This window comes from Seriola dumerili, unplaced genomic scaffold (assembly GCF_002260705.1).
Source record: "Seriola dumerili isolate Sdu_G_001 unplaced genomic scaffold, Sdu_1.0 BDQW01001556.1, whole genome shotgun sequence".
Classification (NCBI taxonomy): domain Eukaryota; kingdom Metazoa; phylum Chordata; class Actinopteri; order Carangiformes; family Carangidae; genus Seriola; species Seriola dumerili.
In genome coordinates, this window is record NW_019175811.1 from 196,374 (window position 1) to 222,857 (window position 26,484).

At 43.9% G+C, this 26,484-nt stretch overlaps 1 protein-coding gene across 1 annotated transcript in view; it reads left to right on the top strand.

The window, feature by feature from the left end:
• The window catches only part of LOC111238716 (partitioning defective 3 homolog B-like), a 146,698-nt gene that overhangs the window by 52,097 nt on the left and 68,117 nt on the right, over positions 1-26,484 (top strand). Inside the window, exons 9-17 of the mRNA XM_022768370.1 lie at positions 819-958; positions 1,611-1,739; positions 9,055-9,240; positions 12,120-12,290; positions 13,590-14,286; positions 19,431-19,510; positions 20,032-20,164; positions 21,436-21,583; positions 22,972-23,075. Coding sequence (XP_022624091.1) covers positions 819-958; positions 1,611-1,739; positions 9,055-9,240; positions 12,120-12,290; positions 13,590-14,286; positions 19,431-19,510; positions 20,032-20,164; positions 21,436-21,583; positions 22,972-23,075 — 1,788 coding nt within the window. The remainder of the gene's footprint in view (positions 1-818; positions 959-1,610; positions 1,740-9,054; positions 9,241-12,119; positions 12,291-13,589; positions 14,287-19,430; positions 19,511-20,031; positions 20,165-21,435; positions 21,584-22,971; positions 23,076-26,484) is intronic.

Below are 26,484 nucleotides of genomic sequence, written 5' to 3' on the forward strand. Positions count from 1 at the left end.
TTTGTTGGTGTGTGGCGGGGGGTGGGGGGCCACACACACACACACACACACTCCCCCCCCACACACACACACACACACACACACACACACACACACAGAGCGTGGCACATTTCACTCATGGCTTGGGGCTTGTGAGGCCGTGAAAAAGGGAGAGGGTGGAGGCTCTGGGGGTTGATGGCTCGTGTGTGTGTGTGTGTGTGGCCTCAGAAACACACACACACACACACTTGTAAATGTATATACACACAGATAAACGGAGGATCACATGCACAAGGAAAATCTTTGTGGAAATCACGTTGCCTCCCCAGGGAGGGAAGCTAGAGAAGAGAATAATATTTCTCAGGTTCTTCTATCTCTCTCCCCCTCTCTCTTTCTCTCTCTCTTCCCGCCGCCCCCACCTTCCTTCCATCTTCTCCCTCTACCTCCCTTCATCAGCCACCGTTAGGCCTGCTCACACGTGAAATTAAAGGCAGAGTCTGTCTAATCCGGCGAGGAGAGAAGCCTTCTCCTGGCGGCTCAGAGGCTGAGCCAGGCAACTAACCCCCAGAGGAAAACAGGCACTTAAACAGTAGTTAATGTGGAGGATGATGCTAAAACCACAGACTGGCTTCAGTAGAACAGGAGAGAAGGAGAGAGGGAAAACTGTGCGGCGAGTGGAGAAGGAGAAAGAAAGGAGAAAAGTGACAGAATAGGGAGACAAGAGGGAAAATTCAATTAAAACGAAATTAAAAAGTCATAAAATTCATAATTAAGTCTCGTCTGCAGGGGGATTGATGTCCCTAACACACACCGTGACGCACGCTGCTTTGTTCCCACAGGCGCAGAGGGTCTGGGCTTCACCGTGGTAACCCGGGACTCCTCGGCCCACGCGCCAGGGCCAATCCTGGTGAAGAACATCCTGCCGCGAGGTGCGGCGGTCAACGACGGCCGCCTGCAGCCCGGAGACCGCATCCTGGAGGTGAGACACATCTCAGCCTGGTGATGTCCCACTGAGCAGAATAGCGGCAGTCACAGTGACAAGGATGCCGTCATCATTACTAGCAGCAAATTGAATGGCACCCCTGCTGGTTAAACCGGGGTATTGCACTTTACAAAGCATGGGTCCACATACACATTATGTTTCAGGATGACTTTAGTGTCACTGCCATAACTGAAACAATCTGAGACATATCATCTCTTTGGGTTTAACTGTGTGTGTACCTAAATTACAAAAAAAACTCTTTGTTCTCTTACCTCAAGTGGTTCTGTTTTCAGTGGAACTACTTTCTGCCAAAGAAATAGTCCCTCTGAAAGTGTGTGTTGGAGGCAGAAAACTCAAAAACCAGACAGATGGCACCAAAACTTTAATTAGAGGCTTTTGGGGGAAATATGTTTTTACATTATTTTGGATGAAATGACCCTTAAAACATAGAACACACTGTTTGATCTTCTATAAATGTCGACTTTGCATTAATCTACTCATGTGCATATGTGCTTTCTTTTGTGTGTGTGTGTGTGTGTGTGTGTGTGTGTGTGTGTGTGGTGTTGTGGTGTGGTGGTGTGGTGTGTGTGTGTGTGTGTGTGTGTGTGTGTGTGTGTGTGTGTGTGTGTGTGTGTGTGTGTGTGTGTAGGTGAATGGAGTAGACATGACAGGCCGTAGCCAGGAGGAACTCGTGGGCATGCTGCGCAGCACCAAGCAGGGAGAGAACGTGTGTGTGGTGGTGGCACGGCAGGAGGACATCTTCCTGCCTCGGGAACTGGTAGGAGAGCGCGAAACGCACAAAAACACAGCATCCGTGTCCTCACCCAGCCTCCTGCGCCTTCACACAGTTCCCCTTCTCTCTTCTCCTCTTTTGTCTGTCAGTCACCTCTGTTTCTTTTGTGGATCATTTATCTTCCGTGGTGGTCTTCACTTTCGCCGTTTCTTCCTCCTCCTCTTCATGTCGTCCTCTTGCACTCCTCTTTTCTTTTTTTTTTTTTTAAAAAACATTTCCTGCACATTGTGTCACTTTTTCTTTTTTCCTCTCCCAATTTTTACGTCGATGCCCTTTTGCCTCTAAACACCACACGCGAGCGTGCTCCGGCCTTCCTGTCCCACTCTGGTTTTGTTGACACAGCGATGCCAGAGGAAGTCACACACACAAGCCACAGCAGCCCCCGCAGGAAGCGTGTGAGCATGTCCGCGCATGTCAACATGCCACGGGTGTTAAGTGACCGTTTACCTGTAGCGGCTGATGGGGTCACAGGTCTCTGTCAGGCCTGTGAAGCTGCCACAGTTTGACTGCGCCTCACAGGGGGCATTTTTATCAATAAACACACACTTTTAAACACACACACACACACACACACACACACACACACACACACACAGCCAGGTGGCCCCTTGAAAGTCTCCTGCTCCCTGTAAATCATGTTTTCGCCTGCGCGCTTCTATTCTCTCCCCTCTGTCCTCTGTGGTTATTCTGATTATTCCCTTTCCTTTACTTCAAAGAGCTGTGAGAAAGGCACGCAGGGCTTTGTAGTGACTGATGCATATTCACACCTAGAGTCCACACACACACACACACACACACACACACACACCTAAACACCTAGTCCTTGATTAAAAAAAAAAAAAAAAAAAAAAACTTGGAACACAAGTGCTCTCTCTCTCTCTCACACACACACGCACGCATGTGCACAGACAAACACATCACACAGTCTTTAAACAGCCGAGTTACTGCTTCCGAAAATAGTTTGCCCTCATTAATGGCCCAGCAGTCTTGGCATAACAAGTGACTTTGAAGAGCCTCTACAGTCTTCATCTAACACTTGCTTGTATTTGTGCATTAGAGAGAGGCTTAAAGAGAGAGAGAGAGGGGGATAGTGGAGAGGGAGAATGAGAGAGAGCTTTCAGTCCTGTCTCTATCCAGGCTGTTGAAGTTATTGGTGCCCCGTGAGATCTGGCCCTTATCTCCAGCACAGTCCTCCACCTCAAAGACAGTTTGATGTCCCATAGGCGCATACATACACACAGACACACACACACAGACACACACACATGCACTCTAGAGGCACGCTTGAGCTGCTGCATTATTGAGTTTAGATGTGCAGACCCTCAAAAAGCGACGAATTACAAAAATACACAGATGAATCCACAGAGAAAAAGTTCATCATTAGAAGTAGCCAAATGAGCCCATGCAAACACACACACACACACACACACACACACACACACACACACACACACACGCACACGCAAGCTAATGTACTGTGTACTTGACAAGAAGCAAACCCAAGAGAAAAAAAAGATGCAGCTAAATCCTTCCATCCCACAGTAAACACCACCCTCACCTTTCCAAAATCTCCACCCTCCTCCAAAATGCAAACCTTGTCTCTCGCTCTTTTATCTCTCTTGTTTTTCTCCCCTTGTCTGTTTTAATCGCCCGACTCTCTCCCCCGCTGCTCTCCGTTTGTAAACCGTCGTGAAAATTAATGTGGAGAACTTAGCAACGAGCAGCTCCCAACGATTCGGTCGCACAAAAGATGTAATGATGATGGAGACGCATTAAGCCGACGTGGCCATCTGCCTCTTCTGTCGTAGGAAAACTTGTTTGTCTGCATGTCTGTCTGACTTGGTGTGGGTGCCTCATGAATATGTATTAAGGTTTTAGAGGCTGCGATATCTTGTAAAAAAAAAATAATACTGCCTTTATGTATCCACAGTGCTACGGTCATATTTGCTCAAATAACCATCAGATGCAAATCAGTAGTTCATTATCGCAGTTTTATATCCAGTAGCTGCTGAGATTAATTGGCTGAATTACAATTTTAAGTTTTCCTTGGCTAACCTCACTGTTGCAGCTACAGATAATGAATCTCAGCTTATTGCATATATCAAGGTTTAATTTGGTTTTCTGTGGGAACATTTTGTCCAGCTGAAGCCATGCACATGAAAGTAGATCTTTGGTTTATTTGAATAGAAAAAAAATCTATATCAGATGGGATATTTGGAACCATGTATGACACAGTTTGATGATGTAATCAGGTTATTTACCTGTTGAAATTCGCTGCATCCCTCACTGTGCCTATAGGTGGAGCAGTAGTAAAGACCCCCTACTTCTGCTCAAGGGTTTAATCCTGAAAAAGCCTCTTCAGTCCAGCTTTCTTGTAAATGCTCATTAGTTTTTCTGGCCTGTGGACTGCCTACTACAAGTCTGTTTATATGCAGTTAATTAACTCTCAACATTGTCTGGAACCTGAGCTTATTACACAAGTAAAGGGTTTACCAGGAACCCGGTAAAAACATCTGTGTTTTCCATGATGAACCTGATTTCTTTTACATGTTGGTCTGAGCATGAGAAAGACTGTGTTTTTTTGCCAAAATAATTGGATCCAAAGTCCAACAAAGACTGAATCACACCAAAATAAATTTCCTGACCACTTCTGCCACTAACATGGTTCCTTGTGCATGAAAAGTGTTCAACTAAGTGCCAGGACACGTGCTGCTCTGTGTGTCAGTAGGAATAAACTGGATCATGTACAGCACTGCCTCGGCTGAGGGACAGCGGCAGGTCAGAGGTCAGCTGGTCAGGGTTCAGTGTTTTAGCCAAAGGAAACGTCAGCACTTGCTGACGCGGCAGTTTCAACCCGGGTCATGTGGTTAAAAGGCTTAGCCGCTGTATTTACAGCCTCACCCTGCCGCCAGCCTCCAGCACTCGTACAGTCTTTTGTATCTCCATTGTGTAAGTAAAGTAGACTTTTAGAGGAACTAACTGAACTACTGATTGATTAGTTTCAATAGTATTGATGTTTCATGAGCAGCGTGCGGTTCTGTGAAAGCGCTTGGCAGTGCTGCGAGGCAGAGTGGTCTCTTTCAGTCAAAGGAATAACAATAAAGCCTTCAAATTAGCCTCATTATAAGGATACAAAAGGACGCTGATTTTCTACCCCATCTCCCGTACTCTCACACACTCCCTAAGTAATTAAAAAGTGATAACTTTCTAATCACACTTTCATTCCTGTCAGCATTTCTGCGTCTCCATTGCTCCGCGCTCTCATTATTTCGCGGGGCCTCGTTTTGTTTCAGGGCCGAGATTAGAGAGATGCTAGGAGATGTGGAGAGTTTTTTCTTTTCTTTTTTTAAGCGTGATGTGTGTGTTTGTGTGAGTGAAAGTGTGTGACTGTAGCAGAATTATGAGTTTGCCAAGGACAGGATGGAGGGGTCACTCTGCACATGGTTGACCCTCAGTTGCCAGCGAGCCTAGGCCAGTGCACAGGAAAAGGGGGTCGTCAGGCAGAGAGTGACTCTGCTGTGTTGCTGTTACCTTCTCACTCAGCTTGTCCTCTCTCTCCCTCCGTCTCCTTTTTTTTAAATTCATCCTCCGATCCCGTACATCTATCCCTCTTTTTTCTTTCTGTCAGTCTGTCTTCAAGGATGGAGCTCTTCTGTCACTTTTTCCTTTTCATTCTCCTCCCTTCCCCTCCGGCACCAGAATTATCCCTCAATCAGTCATTTTACTTTTCCTTTCTCTTCATTGTGAGGTAAAGGTGTAAAGCGGTGAAGAAGCAGACATTAAGGCGATTAATTGGCAGCTCCATCGTCGGCGTCGTACGCGGTGAGATCTCATCTTAATTGAATGTCGCTCTCACCGCTAATCCCACCGCTTTGAAACCCCCCATTTAGAAATCCTCAGCGACAAAAGGCTCTGTGTGTAATCGCTGTGTATCACCCCCTCCTCGCCATCCACCCTGGGGTAAGAGAAAGCGCCTTTTTGTCTCCTCATTTGGGTGTTGAAGAGGGTGGTCTCTCTCCTGGCTAAAAGCTTGTTAAAGAGCCATTGCTGCGGGCTACCAGTGGAGGGAGGAGGGGGCGGGGGGGGGGGGGAGTCACGAGCGGAAGCCAAGGGGTCTCAGCCACCCTGGGGACGCAATCTGCCCCCAAGGAAAGGGCATTAGAGGGGATATAGGAGTGTGTGCCTGCTTTTGGACCACCACTGAGATCCAGTCGGTTGTGTAAATAGATCTAAATCAGCAGTGAGATACAACAAATAAACACGTTGAGTTTCATTTTAACAACTTTTCCAATATTGTGGTTTTGTTTCCAGAGCCTTCAGAGCCTGCTGCGCTCTGATCTGGCCACCTTCACCTCGTGTGTTGTTGCAGCGAGATCACAGAGGTATTTAAAACCTCCCAGGTTGCCATCTGAGTCCTCTCAAGTGTCTCTCGAGCAGGAAATAGCGGATTGTCTTTGTAATTCCTCTGGTTTTGAGTAACAGCGTCGTGAATCGCCTTGTTGATAAAAATAAGCCCTGACTGAAAATAGACTTTTGAAGGGCACGGTTTGTTCGATCTATCTTTTTGTTATCATATAGAACTGTTTTGTACATTTGACTTAGGTGTCCCTCTTCAAGCAAAAATGCGTTTCCTGTTATTGTTACTTCGCTTGGATGATTGAAGAATGATTAATGTGCGGAGCTTCACACTGAAAGACAGTTTTCACATTCATCCGCTGAAGTTTTGATTGATTTTGAAGCCAATCAGTGTGATGTGGAAACTCGACGCCGTCAAAGTGCACACACACTGAGATCAGACCTGTCAGTGAAGTCGGAAGACGGCTTGTGTCCGGCAGTTAAACTTTTTGAAACGAGTTAAAGTTGCCTAAAGTTGCCTGCTGATCTGGAAAGAGAGATACAGTAGTGACAAGGGACATGGCAGTACACCCGTATGTTCATTAATTTATACTTTACATACACATTAATTTATATTTCAGTGATGTGTGCTGGTATATTTACTACGGCTGAACACTTAATCGAAATTACAATATGGCCAAGTGTAATATCCAAATCGCAGGAGCTGCAGTTTCTTTGATGAACGTAAAATGCGTCACAACATCCCATAAATGAAGCCGGGGGCGTCTCTGTAACTACATATCATGTTCTCCAGATGTAAGGGAACGTTTTTTTGGTACAAGAAAAATCACATCATCATTTTTATATCTTGTTTTCAGTGAAAATAAAATGCGAAAATGACCACTCCAACTGAAATCGTGACTCATATCGAAATTGCATATTTAATATATTAACCTTTACCTGAGGAGCAAACTGTAGTGAGTTCCGAATTATGTGCCAGAATTAAGGGCAGAAGTAGCGTGACATTGTAATTGTGCTACAAAATCACTTAGAGAGGAGTTTGAGGTCAATAAAGCACATGACTGTTTATTTCCTATCAACAGGTAACACTGATTCCTTTTGACCATGACAGGTTCTCTGTTCGTGTCTATTAACTCGACCAAATTATGATTTTAAATCCGAACTGAAAGCAGTTATTTAATACAGGGAACTGGATCAGTGCAGGTGACTTCCCAGGTTTAGCTCTTTTAGCTTTTTTTTAGGGTTGAGAGTTCTGACTCACACGTTGGAGCTGAGCATCTCTCCCGGCCTTCAGGCTTCAGCAGGCTGTTGTTTTAATTAAGCGCCTAGACGAAGCAGCACAGAATAGTGCTGACAGAGGGAGACAGACTTTGGGGGGCTGGAGGATCATAGCGAGGTTGAGAGCGAGCTCCTGCAGTCGTGAGTTTTGCAAAATTACACTGCAGGACATCTTTTCCTCCCACATCCTTCGTCCTTGTGTCGTGATGAGAGGGGAAATGTGAACATGGATTCCTGATTCAGTAGCGGGCAAGGTGCCTGATGTAAGGCTCCTGCAATCCTGGTATGGTTACTCAGATCTTTAAAGCTGTGACAACTGGTATGGCTGGTATAATGTTTATGCATATTCCTGCAAAATTCACTTTGACATTTCCTTACTTTATAAGCCCGGGTGGAGTTTTGAGCGGCTGTTGTCTTTTTCTTCATCATATTTCCCGGACTGAGACAAGCCCCGAGCTACTTTCAGTCTCCACCACAGCAACAAGAGCGAGAATAAAAAAAGATGTTGAGATATGTGAACACATGCATGCACACACACACACACACACACCCTCTTGACCTTCCATCCCTCCTCCTCAAAGAAAAATAAGGCTTGGGAGTGAAGTGGTATTGAGGCGCCTCCCCAGCACAGGTCCTCTTTTCCCTGGGTGACTAAACCTGGCATTTTTTTCCCAGTTGCTCTCCATTTTGCCATCCCTCTAATGACAGACATTTTCCTTTTCTCTTTTGCTGCCTCTTTTTTTTTTTTTTTTCCCCTCCCGTCCTCCATCTCATTTTCGGAGCAGTGCCACCGTTGCCGCCACAATGGTCATTTCCTCCAGATTAAATAGTGGGCGAGTGGGTGCGAGGTGTAGAGAGAGAGACCTGTAGAAGGTAGAGATGGAAGAGGAGTCTGGGGAGAAGGAGGAGGAGCTGAGGAAGAGGTACAGTAAGATTGAGAGATTAGGTTGAAATGTAAAGAGTGAGGAGGGAGGGGAGGGGGTGGGGGGTTGTGAACGAGAGAAGGGGCTATACCTCAGGGGATGGGTTATTACTTTTAAATGCTCCTCTGCGCCTCCATCCACTCTCTTCCTCCTCCTCCTCCTCTTCTTTCCTCCCCCCTTCCTCCCCCACTGTGCTCCAGGAGGAGGTATGAAAAGGTTATTATGTTTCCTTTAGAAATGGCTCGCTCTCCGTCTGCGCCTTTCATCTCCAAATGGAATAACCTCTCTACAGAAGCTTTCTTCTTTTTCTCACTACACCTTCATCTCTCTTTCCAGCACACAACACCTGCTCCTCTCTCCCGCTTTTCCTTTCTCTTACTGACTTGCGTTTTTCTTCCCCGCAGCCATCTTCCATCTGACTCTTGAATTTGTTTCCTTCCCTCTCGCTCCTTTCCTTTTTTTTTTTTGTCAAGGTTTTTGGTGTGGAGTGTAATCAGTGTGATGTAGGAGCATGCATTATCAGTCAGTGCATTAGATGTGCTGCTCTTACCTCAGTCGTAGGCAATCATACACAGCAGTTATTATGTAAAGCAGGTATTAGGTGTGTGTATGAACACTTTTTCCTGTCTAGAATAGCATCTTTTAACATAACATGTCGAGAAAAAGCTCTGACCTCAGGTCAAAGTCTTGAATATTTGTCTAAATCCAGTATCCGTCCATCCCTCCTTCATTCTCTCTTTCAGAAAGGTGAGGACTCTAACAGCGTGGTGTTGGAGGACGGCAGGGAGCAGCTGATGTACGAGATCCCCCTCAATGAAACGGGTTCGGCCGGCCTGGGGGTCAGCCTGAAGGGCAACAAGTCCAGAGAGACCGGAGAAGACCTCGGTATCTTCATCAAGTCCATCATCCACGGAGGGGCCGCTCACAAGGTAAAGGACGCACATTAGTTGTCTGCACTGGGCGCTGCAGGAGCTTTTGGCGGAGAGTTTTGGAGGCCTTTTCGATCCCTCTGGGGAAAAAAAACAAACATAATAACCTGGGACTCATTTTGGTAGTTTTAGCCACCCTCCCCATGTTTCTGTTTACTTGTGATGGATTATACTACTCAGGCAAGTTTCAAGAGTCTGAATGGAAACTAGTGGTTGCCATGGCTGATGGAAGGATAACACATCTGAAGTTTAAAACTTTTGTAGTGTATAGCAACAAAAATAAAGATGATGTAGTCCTTTAAGGCAAAAATACCAGGCAAAATAAGACAAAATAAAAGCAAAATATGAATGAAATCTTGGAGTTTGATGTTTAAAAAATGTGTAAATGTGGTTTGTCTGTGTTTTAATATAAATGTTTCCATATAGTCTCAAAATGCCTCATTAGGCTCTTGCCATCACACAACCCATTTAGTGCTTTATAGAGCTTTAAAAAATCATCAAACGCGAGAAATGATAAGCATTTCGAGAGCCACATTACTTTCTTTTTTTCTGATGTGAGTGTTTCTTTAGACTGTATCTAACCAGGGGTTCTTTGAATTATCGTATCCACAACCCCCACTCAAATCAAGAACAGTTTTTTTTTTTTCTCAGGAGCTTAGCAGGAGTGTTGTGGAGATCTTTTTGTTTTTGTCCACACTCTTTCCCCTTCTCTCTGATGTCTTTCTCTGAGGTTTCTTCTTATCTCCTCTTCCTTTGCACTTCTCGCCTCCCCGTCTCATTTCCTGTCTTTCTTCGAGGCCACAACCCCTCCCTTCTGCCTCGGCTTCCCTCGGCCTTTGACTCCCCATCGACCCCAAATGGCCTCTTCACATCAGCACCGCAGCCGTCTTATCTATATCACTCAGTACTCACTTCAAGTTGTAAGTGCATCAGGAAAAAAAAAAAAACGTCCCATTTCAGCACTTTGGAGATTCCTCCACTTGGCCTCAATATCTGGCCCCCCTCACGTGTCACAGCTCCTCCTGCTCCCAGATCTGCACGTCATGATGAGGAGGCACAGAGACGAGTGTGGCGTTGTAGATAAACGGCTGGTCTGGGATCAGGGTGGCCAGACAGCAGCTCCCCATTGTGCCTTCAGAAGTAGTTTTCAGACAGCTGCCGATGCGGATAGCGCTCCGACAGAATGGCCCAGTAAGATCTCCGGCTGGCTGCGAAACAGGTTTCTGGGACAAGATACCACATAAGAAGAAGAAAGACATGACGGAGGAGAGACAGACAGTAGCGAGGGAGGGAGGAAGCCCATTGAAAGAAGACGGCGGGTGAACGAGTGCGAGAAGGGAGGGAATCTAAGAGGGGAGAAATGAGCGGTATCGAACAATAGAGAGATGGAAAAGAGGCGGAATAAGAGGAGAAAGAGAAAATTGAAAAGTGGAGACACTCAGCAGGAACTCAATACATGAGGGTATGCATGTCTGTGCGTGTCTGCGTGTGTGTGTGCGCGTGCGCGTGTGTGTGTCTCCTCCTCGATGTTGATGCATGCTAATGAAAAGCAGCTGAGGAGCCTGATGAGACTTTGCAGCGCCAGGCCTGTACAGAGGAGGGAACCCAGCCGTCCCCTGAGTCTGACTGACACAGACACACTGGCACATCACACACACGGTCACACAGCAGGCGAAAAAAGGGAGGAGATGAGGAAGAGTCACAGAGAGATCTAACCTATTTCCATTAAAGAGTTTTGGCTGCTGTCAGGGCCCGGGGCCTCAATTATATTAAAAAAAATGTTCTTTGACTTTATCCCGATCCTGTCATATGATCATTTCAAAGAGTCTGCTAAAGAAAACAAATTAAAATTACATGTAGCGTGCTGCTGCTGCTGCTTACATGGAGAATGAAGAAATTAATAGGCAATATCACAGACACCCACTGATTTTGGCATGAACATCAATTTTTGATGACATCCTTGGATTTGAGGCAGGCACAAAAATCTGGGAGTGTGTGTGTGAGTGCGTCTGTGCATGTGTGTGTGTGGTGCCATCCCAGTCTGCATTTGAGGTCAGGCCAGGCGGTGCCTTGTTAATGAGATGGGGTCAAAGGGCAGCGCTGACCCTAATGGACGAATCATCCACACACACACACACACACACACACACACACCGAGAGAGTCTTCAGTGTGTGTGTGTCGCAGTGCCTTCATTTCGTTTTTTTTTTTTTCATTTTGCCCTTTGCATTGGTTTCCTCATTTGCCCCCCCCCCTTCCCCCTCTCTCTCTATTGCCCGCTCGTCCACTCTCTCTCCCTCCAGGGCACTATTGTATGTTGCCTCTCTACAAGAGGCTGCTATTTAAAACACTTAGAAGTGATTTAGTGCCCACGGAGGCTATTCCATTAGCTGCTCTATGTATTTATCATGGCTCTCTCGCTCTCAGTAGATTGCTAACTCTACAATTTTCTTGCCTTCCCCATTCTTCCATTTTCTACTCTACTTTCTCTCTCTCTCTCTTTATCATTCTCTCTTTCTCTCTCTCACATTTCACACCTCTCACAATTTCTCTTCTCTATTCTCTTGTCCTAAAACTTTCTTTAAGTGGTGACCAGTCAGTGACTTATTTCGCACTCTGTACTCCTCTTTTTTTCCACACCAGCATTTTAGTTATTACTTGTAAGGCTTTTGTAAGTGACAGGACCAAGCAATAATGTCTTCAAAGTGCCTCTAACAGCTGTCCGTGCTGCATTTTCTCTGATACTAGTTTGGATAGATAAAACATCACCTTTACTTTGAAAATCTTCATCAGTTTGATAAAGTCATAAACACTGTATCGGGTGGTTTGTTCCCTTATTCAGTCACTAATAATCCCCCTCGTGTTCATCTTTCCCCAACAGGACGGTCGGTTGAGCATAAACGACCAGATGATCGCAGTAAACGGAGAGTCTCTGCTCGGACGCTCCAACCACGCTGCCATGGAGACGCTGAGGCGCTCCATGTCGTCAGAGGGGAACGCCAGGGGCACCATCCAGCTCGTGGTGCTCCGAGCGCCCAGACAGACACAGCAGGTATGTTGTTTTTAACCCGCTGTAAACGTTTCTGGAATATTGAGCGGTGTATTCCAGTCAGGGAAAGCTTGTGCATGTTTCACATTTGATTTCAACCCATCTGGTTGGGAAATCAAACACTTGCTGTTTGAAAAACAACATAAACAGAAGGGAGTGACATTTTTAGGTCATGGAAGTGCTTAATTCTTGGAAGTCTTGGAAAAGACGGGGAAGATGATGATGGCAGGAACCCTGACTGAAACTATTTACAGTTCAGAAATGAATTGGCAGAATGATCTTCTATGTATGTACATGTAAATTCTAAGTGTTCCTTAATATTAAAATCTTGTTTGCCTTCTAATACCCGTCCTATATACATGTCAAAAACAGGAGGCTCACTCCACTTATATTAAGAAAGTCCTTGGAGATTTGAGAAATTGTATCAGTTGCTCTCTTTTATTTTTTTATAAGAAAAAAAAAAAGTAAATCTCAAGTCGACAGATGCAAAAACCTTTAAATGTTGTTAGACTTCCTTTTAAACACAGGCTGCATCCCCGTTATTTACTGCAGTGCTTTGCTTTTGAAAGCTTTGGTGGATGTGGGGCAACATGTTAAAAATTTTACATTTGGTTAGATGAATTTGGTTACATGAAACATTTAGGAGTTGTTATGCATTATGAAATCGCACGTGCAGCCTGAAATGTGCAAAGATTATTAATAAGTAGCTGACAGCCAGATCAACGGCATGTATCATTCGCATTAGGATCACTTCTCTCCCGTTATGATAAAAAACTATATACTGTGAGCACCTGAACTAAATGTGGATCAGCAATATGGAATCAGGTCGAAGCAAATCATTTCTTTTCAAACCCAGTTAAACAGTTAATGCTGTTCCCAGTATTAAGAGGGCCTTCAGTCCAGTTATTGTAGTGGAGTTTGCTAATGCAGCTCCTTGTCCTCACAATATAAACACAGTTGGATAAAAATAATGAAAACATCAGAGTAAAGGCTCCCTTTGTGACAGTGACTGTCATGCTGTATGATTTGTTTGGGTGTTAAGCTGGTGATTTAATAGTTTTAAGATTAAGTTGACACTTTATCAAGAAGAAGCAGGTAACGGCTCAGTTTCTTATTCAGCAGCTCTTTGATAAGGCACGTGGCTGTTAATTGACGCAACAATGACTGTAGCAAAGGATGAAAACAGTTTCACGGCTCAGAAAACAACTGAAGAAGCTTCCACTGCTCTATCTACTAGTTCATATCCAAGGGAGTTTATTTATTTTAATTTTTTTTTTCTCCAAATTATACTTTTCTCCACAGATGGCCAGTGCCAACCCTGCAGCAAGCACAGCTACAAATGTCTCCAACTCCCATCAGTCCAACCCGCAAGCAAGCTCCAGCAATCAGGTACGAGTGCGTGACGCCTGCCACCAGCTGCAGCCGCCTCCGCCTCGCCGCTCCTCCTCCCTCCTCCCCGCACTGAGGAGGCGAGCGTCCGAGCCGCTGCCTCACAGCCACAGGCAGCGTCACACACAGCGGCCGGGGGAGACACACACCAGATACACCTACGGGTTTAACCAAAGGGAGAGGCGTAGTGGTTACACATTTGGCTTCACACAAAGGGACAGAGAACACAGTGATGAGGAAGGGGGGTGTGTGCAAAATGATGTGTACAGACCGAGTACGAGGTACGAGTTTGGGTTTGTCTCTCACAGCCAGACACTGAGCAACTTAAACAGGGATAGATATGAATACGGATACCCACGGGGACACACACACAGCCGAATGCCTGCGGACACACAGGGTCACACCGTGGTCGATAACACGCGCGGTCGCGCGTTCGTCGACGCTCAGGGCAACACACACGGCTGCAAGTCCAGGCACGCACGCAGCCGCACACTGGACACCATCCACAGCCAAGACGGCTCCCAGGGTAACAGCTACACTGAAAACATTAGGGCCATGGCGGGGCAGATGTACGGAGACCCGCCCACACACAGCAGGATACCCACCCGCAGTCAGACGAACAGAAACACACACAGAGCTGCAGATGCATACGTAGACACACACTCGCATAACTACGCACACAACCGGGCTTTCACTAGACAACACCACCTCCGGCTGTCCGGCGGGCTCTGACACAGGGTTGTGCATGCATGTGCACATTCGTAATTATAAAACTAAAACATTAGGGTGAACCACAAAGACTAAAGTAAAATCCTGAAATAAAATTAGCGCAGAAAGATCAGCTTTATCATTCTGAAGCTCCTTAACATCAGGTCTTGTTCCTGTTATATTTCAGTTTGAAAGAAATTATGACGAAAATGTCACTTTTTCAATTTTTTTTTTCAGTCAGTTTTTAGTGATTGACGGCGAGGAAGCATATTAATCTGGCTGAAAGCTTTCCCTTTGGCAACACCACTAACTGTCACATCATTAACTTTTAGCTGTCTTTCTAAAATATTACCCATAAACTTCGCAATACTAAATTCTTCACTGTGTACAATCTCTTTTCTGTCACTTTGGTTTTAACTCACTAAAATTAGCTGCGACTCTGATTATTTTTTCACAGTTTCTCTTCAAACCACTGGGTTGTCTACACACTGTAAAGGCTGAATCTGCTCTTTCCTGTTTTTGTCTATTTGTGTAAAGCTTTGTATTAATTTCTCCTTTTTAATTTCCGTATTTTTTGGAGGGAATGTACTCTTGCTTTCCTGTCTCACCTGCCTGGTTCTCCTCTGTTAAATAAAGCCAATCTGGAGTCTCCTGCATGCCTGTCTATGTCTGTTTCTCTGTTGGGTTTTCAGCAGCTGCCTTTTCCTTTGCTTCACTGCCTGTTTATTAAATGACATTTGAGTCCCTGTTCCCTCTGTTTTGGCCTCAGCGTCTCTTTTCTTTTCTTCCTTTTCCTTATTCCTTGTTACTCACCCCGAGCACAAACCAGGACATGTTTTTATAAAAGTTAAACAACTGAAAATAAAACTCCCACTAGAAAAACATCAAGTTGCACGACATCCCGTCATGATTCATGCTTTGCACATAAAACTGTAATTTAAAAGTTACACCAAGAGTCACACGTGTACGCCGATTTAGGGAGTAATGAACATATTTCAGGAATAGCTAATGAAAACTGACTCGGGGAGTAGAATCAGTATTCATGAGTGCTCCATGTAGCTGTGAAACACTGCCTTTCAGATGTGATAAATGTGTTAAAAATCAGACTGAATGTAACGTGTTAACCTTTACTTATTTTTATCTCCTCCTCTTTTGTGTTGAAGTGCTGTTAAAAACAAAAAACAGCTCCCGTGAACGTCTTGTGTCCCAAAAAAAAAAAAAAAAATCCTTGCTGCGCAGCGGCTGCTTCTTTAATCCCTGGTGGTAAATGTGCGAGCGACATTTGAATCACTCACAAAGTCGCACAAGAATTTGCGTTCACCTCGCACAAAGCAGCATAAATTCCTGGATGGACGGACTGATGGAGATATCAAGCATGACAGATGGCGAAAAATAGCTGTTTCTTAGTTAAGTCAGTGTATTCAACTCCACGTTGAACCATGACTGATTATTTCAAAGGCTTAAAAAGATGTTTCACAGCAGTTCAAGCTTAGTAATGACGTGTGTGTGTGCTTGAGAGAGGGAGTAAAAATAGGAGGGTGAGAGGGTCGGCTGCCATTGACCTGCCCATTGTTCACTCCCGTCACTGTTGTGTACGTTTCAGGCATCCAAGCCTGCGGGTAAATGCTATCAAACCCAGTGCAAAGTTCAGTTTATATCTGCATAGCCCTCCTCTCATCACTAAACAGCCAGTCTGGTGACACCGTGGGGCAGTGTGATAAAACAAGCGCTCCCTAGAGTGAGGCTCCCTGAGCCCGTCGGCGTTGCGCTTTTCCCTTGTCTCTGTCTGGAGCTGCCTTTCCATTAGGGCTGGATTGTATAACCTGAAATCCTAATCACGATGAAATGACCTCATTTCATCCATATTTTCTTCTTTTAAATACATCAATTAATTACGGTCTGAGGTTTGTACTAATTAATCACAGTGTGACCAGTTAGTCTAGACGTTTGGTCACATGTCACTGGTTGTTGTATTCTCATAGGATTCTGACAATTTATTGACATTATTGACATAAAGTAAGATGGTGGTGAGCATACTGTGGGCACTGAACATCAGTATTGTCATTATGAACATGTTAGCATTCTGACATTTAGCATATAGCTCAGAGTACAGCCTCACATAGCGGCTAACATGGCTGTTTCAGTGTATTTGATTACAAAAGGTGAATGAAAAATTGCATAATTGTTGCTCTCACGCTTGTCATATCTTGCGTGATTGGTATTTGGTGCATTTGAACCTTACTCGGCTTAAAATCATTTCTAGCACGTGAGACAATGAACGACCTGCCACAGATCAACCGGTTCTTAAAAGAATGATTAGAAGTGTTTAGCTCCCTCCACACGTGTGATGGACAGTCGCATGTTATTTTTGGCAAACGATTAAACCTTTTCATAGATTTTGCTGCAAAAATGAGAAGATAACAGCTTGTCTCTATCTCTCTTTATCCCTCCTTTTATCCTCTTTTGACTGCCACAATAACGTCCCTAATGAAACATAATCGGAGCATTAAGCAGAGACAGTTTGAATATGAATTATTACATCGAACTTTATTTGTACAGCAGCGTTCATTAAGGTTGGTTCAGTTTAAAGCACTTAACAAGGAACTGACCATTGATTAGACTGAGTAGAAAGGTGAAAAGTAAGAGAGACTAATGCGCAGCAAAACCTAAAAAGATCAAGATATGAATATTATTAGATGTTAAAATTAAATAATGAGAAACGCTGTTAAAAACAATGCTGGGTTTTTTGTTTTTTTTCCTGTGTTTGTTTTCTGTTTTCTTCCATTTGCTCTCCATCCCGAGCCGAGTGATATGTGGGTGGGGTGGTTGACACATTAGGGTGAGGCAAGGCTAAGCCTCTCTGAAGCCTATTGTATGCAGCTGTAGGTTGGCGCTGGCTGGATAGATGGATCCCCCCCCCCCCTCCTGTTTACTTATTGTTGTGGGATTAAGATATCTGACTGCCTGTCTGCCAGGCTGCTTCAAAAGCCTCAGGCGAAACTGTCAGTTTGCGGAGGCCGAGGGATGGATGGATGCATGGATAGATGGACGGAGGGATGGATGGATGGATGGATGAATGGATTGATGGAGGCTATGATGTGATCTACGTGTCACTGGCATATGCAGAAGAGCTGTCATAACTGCAAATACACACAACACACATATATATGTGCTCAAAGTGATTGACAGCTGTGATGTGACATATTAAGATGTATGGTAGCTACTAATGATTCCCCAGGGACTCCATGACATCGTGAACACACCCCACCCAATGCTTTGAACTGAGGAAGCTATGGGTACACCTTTCATTATTGTACACTGTGCCTCAGGATTTGTCTTTGTCACACTTAAATAAGCGTGTGTTGTAGGTGTGTGTCTGTGTTTGCTTGTTGTGTGTGTGTGTGTGTGTGTGTGTGTGTGTGTGTGACAGCTGTAGCTCCTGTCTCTTTGACCAGAAAAGGCTTCTTTCATCCTCCACTAGCACAGATTCCCACCAGCACTGCCAGTCCCTATCTCCATCTGTGGGGTGGGGGTCCTTTGTAGTGCTGGATGGCTGTTCGATAACATGTCTGTCAGTGCGCCCAGGATTATCTTAATTACTGTGTTTTCAATTGTGCACATGAAGAGAGCTTTTTTCTCCAGTTACACAGTGTTGAATTTTTCTGAAGGATTACCAAAAGGTGAATCATAAGAATATATATATATATATATATATTATTTTTCCTTTATTTCCGACTCTGTGGTTTGGTTATAAGATTTTAAACCACTGGACCATTCTTGTAATTTATATTCCACAATATATATTTTCCTCCTTCCTGATTAAAGATTTAGATTTGAGCTTAAAAAGTCAGAACAGATGACACATTTCCTTCTCAATTATGATCAACCCGACTAATTTGTGATATTTTGTTCATCACCCACACTGCTCGTCGAGTCAAAATCCTCAGAGGTTTGTTCTAAATCTGTTCATATTTCCTCAAAGCTCTGCTCCCGTATCGCTTATCTGAGGTGAATCATAATTGATTGGTTGCAGGATGTGCAGGATTTACTACTACAAAATTCATGTAAAATCCTCCCTTTTTCGCACAGTAGATGTATGTTGGACGAAACTGCAATTGCCCCAAAGAAATGTCGGGTTTGACTTTTTGCTTTCATCAGAAGTTAATCGACCTGTGATATTACTGCAGAATAGATCCAGGACACAGTGAACGGTGAAAATCTTTGCTAATGTCTATTGTACTGTAGATTAAACAGTATTGGGACAGCGTCATTTGATCAGAAGGGAACCATTCATAAAGCTTTTCTCAGAGGGTGTTATCTCTTGGTTTGGTTCATGTTGGCTGGTGTGAAAGCTGCTGAAACTCTGGTCCAGTTTGTTTGTGATAAGCAGCTGATAGTGAACTATCAAGACACCGATCACATAAGGCATGTACAGTATACAGAGAAACTGCCCTAAAATTTTATGCAATGACATAAATGTTTTACTAATTAAACAAAAAGCGATGCGAGATTCCGTTCCATTTTGACGATCCTCCTCGGTGAGGATGATACCAGTCAGAGACAAACCTGTAGAGCGATGTTCTGTTGTTTTACACAGATGATTCTTTTTCTCTGCTCTTCGCCGGAGGGGTTTTGTTGTTCTACCGCCCGCTTTAAAATCCTCCAAAGCTTCTATTGGATTCAAGTCAGGGAACACACTTGGCCAGGTCCTACTTTTCACTTTTTTCTCCTTTAAAAACTCTTTGTGTGACTTTTTTTCTTTTCCAGTGTGTCTCGGATCATCCGCTGGAAAATTCCTCTGCTGCCAAGCTTCTCGGGACTTGGAATCGTCTTTTCACTCAGTATTTGAGTAAACAAACCTGCATTCATAGTGCCATCTATAAATGTCATCTTTTGCACTCATGCAGCCTCATATCAGCGCACTCCCACCCCCATCTTTCACTCTTGGCACTGTGCAGTTGCTGTGGTGGTCCTGGCTCGGTCCACGCCAAACATGCTGGACTGGTTTTTGTGAATAATGGTCTTGTTCTTGGATGATGTCCCTAGAGGTCGACTTCATGCGGTGTCCTTCACACTGTCTGATCAGTCACTCAAACGCCAGTTTCCGCAAAAAATCCCTGCGCCAAGTTGGAAGCACTTATCTGTTTTTCAGTGCAAGGTTTTGTAAATAGCGAATTGTGGCATCATTTCTTGAGCAGGGCCACTGCACTTCCTGTCATTAGTATAGTAGTAGTATGGCTCTTCCTTCACCTCCTAACCACAGCTGCAGATGTTTTCCTGCCTCACGGGATGACTTTGACCAAAGCTGTCCAATAAAAGAGTCATCTCTCAGCCCACACGTCTCCGTGTTTACAGCTTTACATTGTAGTGAGTCACTGTGATCATGAAAGCAACCAGGATTAACTACATTGGTGTGGTTACTTGGTTGGTGGGGAACCAGGTTGGGAAGTGGTAAACAAATTAAATAAAAAAGACGTTAGTCCAGCTCTACTGGGTAATTAAAGAAATAACTTTAATCTTCTGATGTATGAGGCAACAACATCAATTTTTCATAAGTCACAAATCTGACTGCGTTTGGAACATTTTCTTGCTTTTGAACCCTTAATAACCACTTTCATGGCCCCTCTTGATCTCTCTCTGTTGACAGGAGCCGAGGGGACACGATGCATACCAGAAACCCTCAGGAGCCTCCAGACCCCCGAACACAGAGTCCTCCGCAAATGCCGCCAGTCACATTCCAATGACGGCCAACAACTACACGCACGGCAACTCTAGAAATGGTGAGCACGCCCCTCCAACACACACACACACACACACACACACACACACACACACACACACACACACACACACACACACACACACACACACACACACACAGAGACACTCGACAGTCTGCACAGTATTTGTCCATTTGAACTGTCAGATAGTCAACATTAGGCTTGGAGTGTTTGTGTACTCGTGTTATCTGCGACTGAGTGAGTACACACAGTATGTTTGTCAGCGTATGTGTGTGTGTGCTTATATACTTGTGTGTGTGTGTGTGTGTGTGTTTGCGATCCCTACACAGCATGATACCCAGCCAAGGCTTCTGACATTGTTCTGTTATTTTTTTTTTTTTTTAGGTCACTCTAGCAGCCACTCTAAGCATCTTATAGCGCTGCATTACCAAATTGTCACATCTTTTCTAATCTCTGTCTTTATATCGCCTTTCACTGCATATTTATAGCGGGAGAAAGGAAAGTCATTAACTATGTTTTTCCGAACGCAACGCTTGCTTTTCATGTGCAAAAGATCTGACCTTGGAATCATTACGCTGATGAAACGGCTTCTAAGTGGGCCAGATTTGCATACAGGGTATTGTGCAGCGCTCGTGCCGTGCTGTTGTGTTAAAGGAAAAAAAAAAAAAAAAAGAAACAACAAACTGTTTTAAATTCATTCTTTATCTCTCTCCCTCGTCCTCCTCCTCTCACCCCCTGGGATGCAGGGAGCTGGAGATGCCTCTCTCACTGACGCTCTGTCAGCTCTCCATCAGACTGGAGCGCCAGTACAGTTACAGTCATTTTGCATTGGGGGGGGTGATTTCAACACAAAGGCTTTAGAGTGAGGAAGTGAGGTGCTCTCTGGTTTTACAGTTTACGGATATGTTGGAGGAAGTTAGAATAAAGCTTTTGTATGGAAGAGATTATTTTTTTGTGTGTGTTTTATGTTTTAGGTTTGTGCATGTGCGTCATGTATGTGTGTGTTCTGTGTATGAGTGTGTCTCTGATGTTGAGCTTATGCTTTCTAAATGTCTGACCTTGCTAAGCTCTTTATTGACAGTATTGATCCTCACATGAGATTTATATTTCTGTGCAGTTTCTTGTCACAGCTGATCAATATAAATAATAAACAATATTAAGAGAAAAAATGTATGAGACTAAGAATGTGTTGAAATTGACAAAGAAGTTAACACCTTTTCTCTTTTCTTTGATTCCCCCCCCCCCGACAAACAAAAGTGTTTTTTATGTTGTTTTTTTTTGGTTTGTCTGAATGTTTTGTTTCTCCTCAGCTCTGTATCCTGCTGCGATCACTAATGGCAGCTACGGTCACTACGGCAACGAGGATGAGGAGTTGGAAGAAGGCTTCCCCCCGCCACCCTCCCCCGGCGCTGTGGAGGAAATGAATAGAAACTTGCCACCAATCCCCCCACATAACAGGTACCCCCCCCCCTTCCCCTCATAACATACACACATAATGTATGGTACACTGCGCCATAAGCACTCCATTAAACTACACACAGGGCCAAAGTTATTATATTCTAATAGCACTCTTAATTTGGGTCGCTGTGTTACGAGATAAAGAAGACTCATTACACTAAATATTACAACCCGTATGCATTATTTAGACTATACGGTCTAATTGCAATACCCTATTTGCATTATGCATAAGTAATGATGGTGATAGCAAACCAGAGTAAATGCTGTTGGAGTTTGAAGGCTTATAAAAAGCTATGATACTTCTGTTAGTATGCTGCTGCACAGCCTGCACTCAGCAGCAGCTTTTACAGTAGACAGTGTATATTTAAATGAGGTTCATTAGGTTTATGTGTTAAGAAAATGTGGATACTATAATCAGACATGCTCCTTCAATATCCTTTTTAAACTTTTCTAAAATGAATGGATTGATTTTATGATGTTTGCATCAGCTGCTCTCGCCTTTCTTTGTTTAGGGGTAAATCTTATGTTTTGTGAAGTGTGATGGGAGTGTGTGTTCTGTTAGTTTGGAAAGTCCTTTTGCAGTGTAAATAACAAACTATAACAAATGCTATGTCTCAGTTCTAAGTGCGCACAGTATATACTTAAAAGTTTTCCTTGTTGGTAGAGAAAAAAATGATGTACTTTTTTTATAATAACAGGGAATCAAACTGCAACTTTCACAAACAGACTAACAAACTGTCTCACCACCAGCAGCAATTCGTTTTTGGTTTTTTCGGGTTTTTTCTCTAGTTCCTACCTTTTTCTTTGTGCAATGCACTGTGGGACAGTATCATACACACTCAAAAGCTCACCAGAATATTTAGCATGCTAAATTTTCAGTGTGAACGTAGACACAGATAAAAGTTTCTCGGCTCTGATGAATCATCGGTGTTGCAGCATCATGTAAATTGTGAAACACATCATCAGTTCGTCCGGTCACTAAAACCCTGACCGCTCTGGCCTCCGCTGAATGAGCTGGTTGAAAGTGTGTGTGGTTTTGCAGGAGTCTGTCAACAGTCTTCTGAATGAGTATGTCTGAGTGTGTGCGTGTGTGCAGCATCTCATGTGGTCAGAGTCAGAATCTGGCAGCAATATAGTGTAAGTTTACTGGAGACAGTGCATGCTATTGTTCTACTGAATCACGCCATCTGGAAAAGAGGAAATTGAATGATCTGTAGTCTGTATGTGTTTGTGAACTTAAATTAAATTTACTCTTACTTGTTATGGTGATGTAACCGACAAGTCACTAAAGGACTTTTGTTTTCTACTGTTGGCTGCAACAGATTCAAGTGTAAACACCGACGAATCGATTGACTGATTGTAAGTCGTTGTTGACTGTTGTTTTGCAGCGAGTTTCAGATGTCGCCCCACATGGCTGCAGCTTTCTACAGCCAACTGGCCGACGATGAGGACAACGTACCTCGCAACAGGGCGTCAAAGAGCATGGACATGGGTGAGCTTACACACACGCACGCACACACACACACACACACACACACACACACACACACACACACACACGCACACTAAAAAAACCCTTGATCAATGAAAGAAGCTGTTGTTTTCTCTTCTCACCAGTCTGTGATTGATTGGATGCATTTTCTGGGGCAAAAACGTACAAAACATTGTTGTCTCAGCCATCACAAACCAGCCAAACATATGAGTCTAATCATGGAGCTAGACTACACACACACTCACACTCACACACACACACAGCCACAACAGCGATCACATGCCTCTTATCAGTACATTTCTTTGTTGTGATATGTAGCTCCCTCCTATTATCCCCGGCCTGAGGGGATTTGACCTCCTGAACTCCTAAACCCAGGGGCTTTCCAGCAGACTGGATGAACACGCGGTGTGTTTGTGTACGTGTGTGTGTGTGTGCGCGCGTGTACACAGCTGTGTGTGTCCTTTCTATGTGTGTGCGAATGAAAGGCGTTAGGTTTCCAATCTCATGGCTTGCTGTGTACGTGGAAGGCGAGAACGAAGGGGCTTATTTCCTCGTATTAACCCGAGCTGACCCCTCCTCTCCTCTTTTCTCCACGATCTTTTCATCTTTCTTTATCTTACTTTTCTCTTTTTTGATACTTGTCTTCAATTTTCTTGTTATTCCTATTCTCCAGACAAGATCAGAGCTCTTTTTTTCCCCTTTCTCTTCTCCTCTTCAAACTGTTTATTTCTCTTCTTCAGCTTTCCCTCCATCTTTTTTTTTATCTCTCTCTTTTCCTCTCTCTCTCGCACTTTCTTTCTCGAGTGAAAGCCGATGAGTTCATTGCTCTTGCTCTCCCTTATCTCTCTCTCTTTCTTCTCTGCCTCTCTTCTGATTTCCAATCCCGGTTCATTAGGTTCAGTGGATTGGCTTTCTTCCTGCAGCACACGCCTCTGCCACCCAAGCTGATTGGCTTTCATTATGGGCAAGGGTGGTCTGCACACGCAGCCGTGCACGCACAAACACACACTCTTAGTGCTCTATCCCACTGAGGACCCACTCCAATACCCACCGCTATCTGTCTCCCCTCTCCACCCTGTGTCTCCATCTCTGGCCATCCTCCATTTCCATTTCTCTTTTTTTTTTTTTTTTTTTTTTTTTTTTTTGTGCTATCTCTCTGGTTCTATATTCATCCCATCCATCTCCAAAGTGCTCAGGGCTGAAACAAGGTGGCCAACAGAGCACTGTGTGTATGTGAGTAAGTGTGTGTACATGTGTAAAGATGGCAGGAGCTCTGAACACATACACGACCTCCGACGCTGACCCCGTTCGTATTTAAAGAGCTTTTTTTTTCCCCATTTCTTTTTACCCTGGAGAGTTTTCCCACATGTCAGTCTTTATGGTCACTGTATCAGAGCTTTTCCAGTATAGCAGAGCAGGTTCAGCTTTTATTAAACACTTGACAGAAAGAGGTGAGCTGCTTTTCTTGACCTTGCATGCCTTAGCAAATAGTCTGTTGACTCAGAGAGCTTTCACTCACACACAGAAATCCTCACACACACCGCCCGCCCATGCTGAGATGAATCGTGGAGTCACTGACATTATAGCTGCACCGAACTCTGAATTTTCTGAGTCTCACCAAAGTGGTGTGGCTTTCTTCCAAAGAATGATGAATCCGTTTTTTTTCCACTGTACCAGAAAGTACCTGAAAGCACCAGAAAGAAAGGGATTTTACTCTCATTTGCATTCTTTTGCAACTATAAAAGGTAAAACATGAAATGTATATGGTGTATATATATATATATATTTTTTTTTCCAAGTTTGACAGTGATTCAGCAATTTTTTCTCACTAAGTCAGCAATAATGGAAACTTATGCTTTTATCAGTCTAAAAAGCTGTGGCCTGCTTTGGAAAATGGTCTGTATGGATTGGCTTTAAGTTGCTCAGAGTGCATTGAAACATCAAGTCTTTTAGGAGACGTGTAGCCTGCACATTTCACTTTGCAGTCTAAGTTATTTGGTGTTCAATGACTCAGGCTGAACATCAAAAAAAGTCATTAAATATAAAGCGCTGCGTGACCTCCGCTGGAACTTCGTATCATTCATCATCCCCAAACCTGTTTTTTTATGTTGACCTGTAATTGATGCACAACACCTCCCTCACTCAGTGTAGCGTTTTGGTCGATTTGGTGACACCGGTGGTTACCGCGGTAACAGCAAATGCAGTTTAATACGACAGCAGACACTTGTTGAGTCACAGAAATGCAATACAAATGCAAGAAGAACTAGCGTGTCTGTTCAGAGTGCAGCCAAACAAACCCTCATTGCTTGAAGAAGTCGGTCAATAATTATAATTGATAATTGGAAAGTGATCTCAGACTTTTGTCACTTTATTTCACAATAAAAGCCACTCTGTTTTTCACCATTGGAATGCAGCTCTGACGGGGCGTGAAGAGAGCGAACACTGAACAGTCAGGCTCATATCAATGAGGTTAATTGTGCTGGATTACATGCTCGCATCATTTTCAGTGAATTCCTTGTGCCTGGGAAGCTGAACTGAATCTAGCGCAGGAATGGCGGACTCCATCACCGCCAATAAAAACGACTACATAAAGAGATAATTACTGCATCTAAAGACATTGAATGGCTAGTTCAGGAAAAATGCCCACCATAAATAGCATCAAAAACGGGGCTTGATTTCAAAGTTTGGTCTTTCCTTGGTCAAATTGGTTCAGTTTGAAAGAGCGGCCATAGAGACGCAGCATCATGTCACACTGTGAAATGATCCACTCAGCAGTATTGGCTGGAAAAGATGAACAGTATGGATCCATGGCCTGACAGTTCAACAGCCTCTGAGGCACAAAGACTGTCAACCTTTTAAGAGGCCACAAGGTCAAATCTGGATGTGAAGCGTAACCCGTGAAAAGCAGATCCAACAGGTTCAGCACACACAGCTGGACTCTCTCTCTCTCTCTCTCTCTCTCCCTCTCCCTCTTTCTTTCTTTCTTTCTTTCTTTCTTTCTCTCTCTCTCATTATCTCTCTTTCCTCACTCTGTTCCTCATGCACTTTTCACCCTGAATCTCTCTTCTTCACACCATCTCTCTTACAGTCCTCATCTTCTCTACTGCTTTTCCTCTTCTCACCTTTCTTGCACCTTCTGTCTGTCCCCTGCTCTCTCTTTCTCTCTCTCTTTTTGTCTTTAATGTTTCCATCCTTTCTGTCTCCTATACTTTCTCTCTTCCAGTAACTTTTTCTCTTTTCCTTTGTCGCTTCTTTTAATTCACTCCCTCCATCCATGTCTTTCCCTACTTCACTTCAGAATACATGATATACTGCCGTGCTTGTGCAGGTTTGTAGTTAAGTTATCCAGTGATATAATAGATATATAAAACACTATAAGGCAACTGACTGGAGGTTAAAAGAGGGATTT